This window comes from Homalodisca vitripennis, unplaced genomic scaffold, assembly GCF_021130785.1.
Source record: "Homalodisca vitripennis isolate AUS2020 unplaced genomic scaffold, UT_GWSS_2.1 ScUCBcl_6235;HRSCAF=13345, whole genome shotgun sequence".
In the NCBI taxonomy this organism is placed as follows: Eukaryota; Metazoa; Arthropoda; class Insecta; order Hemiptera; family Cicadellidae; genus Homalodisca; species Homalodisca vitripennis.
In genome coordinates, this window is record NW_025782357.1 from 6,869 (window position 1) to 13,045 (window position 6,177).

Below are 6,177 nucleotides of genomic sequence, written 5' to 3' on the forward strand. Positions count from 1 at the left end.
AAGTAAACTTTGTATTTCTAGTAATTTATTACTATGACCTCAGAAGTCACCACCCCCCATGTGTTATCATCATACGGTACAAGTGTTATACAAATAGTAATATTATAAATAAATTATTTACAGTATGAACATTAATAAGCACGAACTTTAAAACAATACAGCTATTGCTTAACTAAATGCTTTCTTCCATAGAATACATAACATTTCAAATATGTATTTTATTTTTCGAGATTCTCTGTAATAAACTGGTGACATTTAATGCCAATTACAGCCTTTGAACGAAACAGTGTAAACCATTTCTCTCTGAAATTATGATTGAATTTCTTTCTGAGTGCTGATTGCGGTTGATGGAAATAATTACTAATCAGATAATCAGTATTCGTCGATTTCCATAATTATTGTTAGGTCAGAGATGTGTATTTCTGTTTCTTCGAGGTATGCCAACTGTCTCAACGTTTCAATCGGCTTTAATATTTATCCAAATATAGACTGAAGCATTATAAAACCTGTGAATTATAATGCTTTTTTTCGTTTTGGTTTCGTTTGTACGATTGTCTATCGCATACATAAGAATATAATCATAATAACCGTAGGATTTCCTGTTAAAAAATAATTTGATGTATTTAAATTCTCGTTCGTACTTATTCCACGTTTTCTCTTTCAACCAAATCGGTGTTGTAACATTGCGACGTCTATCGTTTGGATCGAAAATGTCAAACATTCTACACGGCGGGCGCCACAATTTCTTACAGTCCACACGAAATCTGTCCAAAATAGCTATTGTAATAATCGGTAATAATTTTTCTTACTTCTGTGTCCTAATTGAAAACAAAAACTATACAATCATTATTTTACTTCCCGAGTATCTACAATAGCATATACAGAATAATAGTTTTAAGTACTTGGTTCATAACAGATTTCTTGATACACGTAGAATTGAGAATCCTAAATTCACTTTTCGTTGTCCATGATTTTATCAACCGATATTATTAAATAATATACTATTGTAACGAACAACATGTTAGTATAACGATTTAAAAACGGTTATTGTTTGGATAACTATGCACATATTTAACACAAACCTGTTTACATTCAGTTTGAACTTAAATAAGTTTAATTATAAAAATTACTGATTTTTAATTCAAATAATAACTATTTTCAAGCTGACGCCTATATATTTCAAGCCCAAAAACGTATATAAAACGATTAGTGTCGCAAAACAATAGGTTTTAAGTATTTAGATCTAATGGTAGTCTATTAGACATGTTTATGAACTCTTTCCATATCTCTCGATAAAGTAGCATTAAATATATTTAATGATAACCGTTAATAAAAAGCATTGACTATTTTAAGCTTTAACACGAATAATATATTTGAAAAATTTTGTAGCTAAAAGGCTCAATATGGTAACTGAATAACAAGATGAAAGGAAGGGGTCAGAAGCCAAGGGGTACAAGTGACTCTTTTTGAGTTTTGAGAAAACAAGGTTTAAAGTTTAAGTTATATAATCAAATCCAGGTACAAATATGTTCAGTAAATTTAGCACATTATTTTTTTACTGGTATTTCAAAATGCTAAAAAACCTATTTTTATATTGGTTTGAATTTTCCTCTTTATGATATGGGCTACTATCTGATAAGAGGTGCCACTTGTATCCCTTGGCTTCCAAGTGGAGTTAGGAAAAAAATTAAGAACACAGGCTTTTATGTCAATTGAAAACCACATTTTATTACAAAGAGTAAGCTCCTATCTTAAATATTTAGTCAGAATCACTGTCAAAAAAGTTTTCCAATTCAATGTTGTCTTCTTCATGATGAGGGTGTTCCTCACAAGGTTGATCTTCTCTTGATTGGCCCTGTCTTGTTAAAGTATTCCCTTGGTAGTCTAGAGATCTGTAAAATTTTTGGTGAACCGGAGGTACAAATTGCAGCAGATCAAGAAGATCCTTGTACTTAGATGCCTTTATTTTCTTTTTGTTTGTTTTTGGAGGCAAAGGTGGCAGTTGGGTCGGAATCCTTCCTGGGTTTCTTAGCGATCATGCTATATTCTGAAAACGGTAAGTCTTTATTGAAAGTAGTTTTGTAGAACAAAGTCCAAGGATGATTTTTTCTAAATTGTAACCACTGCATCTTACTGATACCCTTCACAGATTTAACATAGAACTTGTGAATGGCTTCCAGGGAAACAAAATCTTCATCTGACATCTTTTTTACCATGAACTTTTTACTTGCTCCGGCAATAATCTCCATCCAATCGTCAGGAACATAAACGCCCCTCTTCGTGTTCCTCTTCATATTTTCAATCTTCCCAAAGTCCCTGTCACAGTGGTTGTAAGAATGCCCAGTAAGCAGAAACTTCAAATCAATAGTCTCAATGTTAGTTGTATTAACAACGTGAAACCAGAACTTTACTGTGATGTGACTCTTGTTCTGGCCCCCACAATTGTCGCTAAAAGCTGTCAAGTGGGTTACAGTTGGAGGAAATGATTTTATATACTGCAACAAACAAGAGACAATTTCTTCGCACCCTATAGAAACTTGTGCTTCATGCCACATGAACATGAACGCATTACCTGTACAGATATCATGGACGTTGAAATTATAGGTCCAAAGTTGACGAGAGTAGTAAATTCTAGTACAAGTTAGTATTGGGGTTGGCAACATTTTTTGGAGGTCAAAACATATCGCAACATGGGGTTGGGTCATCTTTTACCTCCTTTTCCACATGTTCCATTTCAGTTTTAGCACTCTCAGCTTGACGGAGGTGAAATTCTTTAGCTGTAGTAGCAGCTACCTTTGCTTCCTTTATCTCCATGTTCGATGGTGTTTTGCAACTTATCACACGTATTGCAAGTGTCTGTGTGTGGTCGATGGAAAGTAAGGTTGAAACAAGTGTTGAAAATGTGTCTGTAATAAGATACAGTAGTAGGTTCTACGCCCCGATCTTCACAGAAAAGCTTGTAACATTCATACATCTTTTTTATGTTAAGGTTACTGTCAAGATATTTCCTGTTCGGATTTTGATGTCGAGAATAGTGACTGGAGTATCTTGGAAAACATTGCAATATGCTCCTTGACCAAGTCAGTTTCTTCCTGCACAATTTTGTTGGTAGGAACTTTACGCCCTCTTTTGTCTCGAGGTGGAATACCTGTTTCAGATATGTGTTTCTTAGAAGCAACATTAGTAATTCGCTTGTTGGACAAATCAAGAGTCTTTAAAAAGAACTCTTTACAAACTCTGACATTTCCTAGATTATATTGACAAGAAAAGGATTTCCCACGCACTGCGCCATCTTTCTTTTTATTAGGCGCCCCTATATTAACAGCCGAGTTCAAATAAGAAGATTGTAGTTCCCAGCTTCCCAAAGACCAATAACTGTTAAAAAATTCTTGTCTCTTTTCCTCATCAATTTTTTCATTACATTTGTAACGACATTGATGGTTGTACGGCTTAAGCTCCTTTCTTTGGTGTACTTTACCTTTGCGGTCAGTGTATTCGTGCCCCGAATTGCGAAGTATAGAAGATTTTTTCCTTTTTCCATGACTCAATTCGTCGAGTCCTTTTTTCTTCCAGGGTGCTTGGTGCGCTTAGGAAGGGGTTCTTCTTCGTCCATCTGCTGTTCTTCTCCCTCTGTTCTCTGGACCTGTTCTGTGACTCCACCTAAAAATAAAAAAAAAAGTATAGCAGACACACCGAGGTAGTAGGAGAATCAGTAGGAGGCGTATCGTATGTCTGTCATTTGTCTGTCTTGCAGTGTCTTAGCGACTCGAAATACACCTGTGGAAACTGTGTTTATTTTGAACAGCTTGTTCTAAACTGCTGTAATAGGTCTATTGGAAATTCTTTAAAATATTGTAATGTAGTATCCAACACTAGAAAAGGTTAATTGAGGCTCTCTAGATGATTGTATAGGTTTAACATGACATTTTTTGTAGGGGGGACGTTATGCCTATAGATATGGGACTAAATGTTCATGGCCACTATCCTTAAGGGGGATATTCAGCCTTTATTGTATGGTAACAAGATTATAACCTTGTAATTTAACCCTCAACCTTCATCCCTTATGCCTCAAAATACCTATTATTTCCAAAGGAAAGATAAAATTAAGAATCTAGGCTCACCTTCATCGGAACTATCGCCTGAGTCCTTGTTGATCGGATTGAAGTCAGGATCGTTATCACTGTCATCTGGAATTAAAACTAAGTATGTAGCAAATATTAAATCACTGTTTTAAAAACAAAAACATTACACTTAAACACTGACTCTTTAATAATGAAACATAACCTAAAAACTGCAATGGAAAGTTTCATATTTTAAAGGAATTGTAGAGGCAAATTATTACATTAACAATAATCACATATTTTGGAAACTATCAAGAATCAATTGAACTTATACACTTACCTCCAAAAATACTTGGAATACTGTCTTCGGACATTCTCTGCGGTTACACTGAATGAACAATACAGTAAACAAAACACATTCCTGAACAAAATGTCTGTACCTGTTAGAGGCCAAGGGATACAAGTGCTTGTACCCCTTGGCCTCTAACTAAAACAGCTGATGCTGAAAGTAGTTTTTCATTTTGCCGCTAGATCTCAGCATTTAACAGAGTTTTACTTATACCTGTTGGCCACAAACATTTTTAATACACTCAGGATATGGCTTTCTGCAGTTAACTCAGAAAAAAAAACCATAAAGTCACTTGTACCCCTTGGCTTCTGACCCCTTCAAAGGTTCTTCACACTGTATTTCTAATGAGGTTTGCCATTATAAATTGGAAAAATCTCTATTTGCTTTAAAAAAATATATATATATATATATATATATATATATATATACATTTGTTTGATAGTCATAAACTCATCTACTATAATATTTAACATGTTGTAATAGTGGAGATTACATTGGGAAAATGAATTTGACAAAAATGTCCATATATGAATATTAAGAACCCAAATTTATTTCTTATTATAATTATTTACAAAGTTCAGTAGCTAGTGCATAAGAAAGCGTCAAGGGAATTCGTCAAGAAATCTTGGATCATAGTGTACCTTGAGCCAAGCAGTCTTGGGGTCTGGGTCGGCGGTCGTGTCGAGGTCGGAGAATGTAGGTCGCCCCTGCAGAGAACTGGTCGCGAAGACCTTAGGCTGGGTACTTGTCGAGTAGAACTTTTGTCGCTCTACAGAGTTCGTGGTCGGGTAATTGGAGAAAACCCGTAAGATTCTTTCACCAGGAGTAGATGTTGATCTTCCATCAGTGAAGGTGGTCGGAGCGATATCCCTCTCCACGTCAGGAGTGACCTTAACGTCCTTTTCGCTAATTTCGTTCTCATCCTCGGAGTCCTCACAGCCTTCCAGGAAGTGGCTGACGTCACCTCTGCAATGACGGCCGTACACTGCCCAAGCCGTAAAGCCGTCCCCGGTGCGACGCTTATGCGCTCGGTAGATTCTCCTGGCGCAGACCACATCGTCGGTGATGTCGTCGTCCTCCAGCTGGTCACAGTTGAGTCCGCAGGCCATCCCGACCCCCGGTGGCGAGCACCAGTAGAGGTCGCTGATCTGGAGCAGTCCGTGGTCTCCGGAACCGTCGCCGTTGAGATGACCCACGGCCGAGGTGTTGTACTCGGACTCGTACCTCGCTATGCAGACCCAAGTGGCGAGGTCGGCCTCGGGGATTCGGTGCTTCTTCTGCGAGAGTTCTCGGACCAGTTCGCACCTCTCGAAGACTCTGCAGAACGCCTGTTGGGCGAGCAGAACCGCGAGTAGAGCGCACCTCATCGTACTGCGAGTCCCGAGCGAGTGATGACACACCTACCTCCGCACTCGATGTGGGTCCGGACCTCAAGACCTTTGCCACGGCTTGCGACACTGCTCACCGGGTCGAGGGTAGAAGCCGCCTCGCATTAACGAGCGTTCACTGCGTAGGCCTACTCTACTTTTTTATATCACACACGGAAAAAAACCCATCCCGCACATCGCGCTGTACTCACACAAGGTCTGTAGCACGTCCTCGCCAGCGCGGCCTTGGTGTGAATCGCGTCAATCATTATGATGGTACTAAATTACAGGTTTATGTTGGATTTGATGTGTTATTTCAAGCGGTAATCTTTAATATGCCGGTACCTGCAGCAACGTACTACGCTCACTCGGAATGGTCTTGTCGTAGAAAAATTTAAAA

The 6,177-nt window shown here is 38.1% G+C and overlaps 1 protein-coding gene across 1 annotated transcript; it reads right to left on the reverse strand.

Moving 5' to 3' along the window:
• Positions 1-4,938: 4,938 nt before the first annotated feature.
• On the reverse strand, positions 4,939-5,952 carry LOC124373719 (lysozyme C-like). Its single transcript, XM_046832063.1, has one exon. It carries the CDS (start codon positions 5,775-5,777, stop codon positions 5,013-5,015), a length of 765 nt encoding a protein of 254 aa, XP_046688019.1. The 5' UTR covers positions 5,778-5,952; the 3' UTR covers positions 4,939-5,012.
• Between the last annotated feature and the right edge of the window lie 225 nt (positions 5,953-6,177).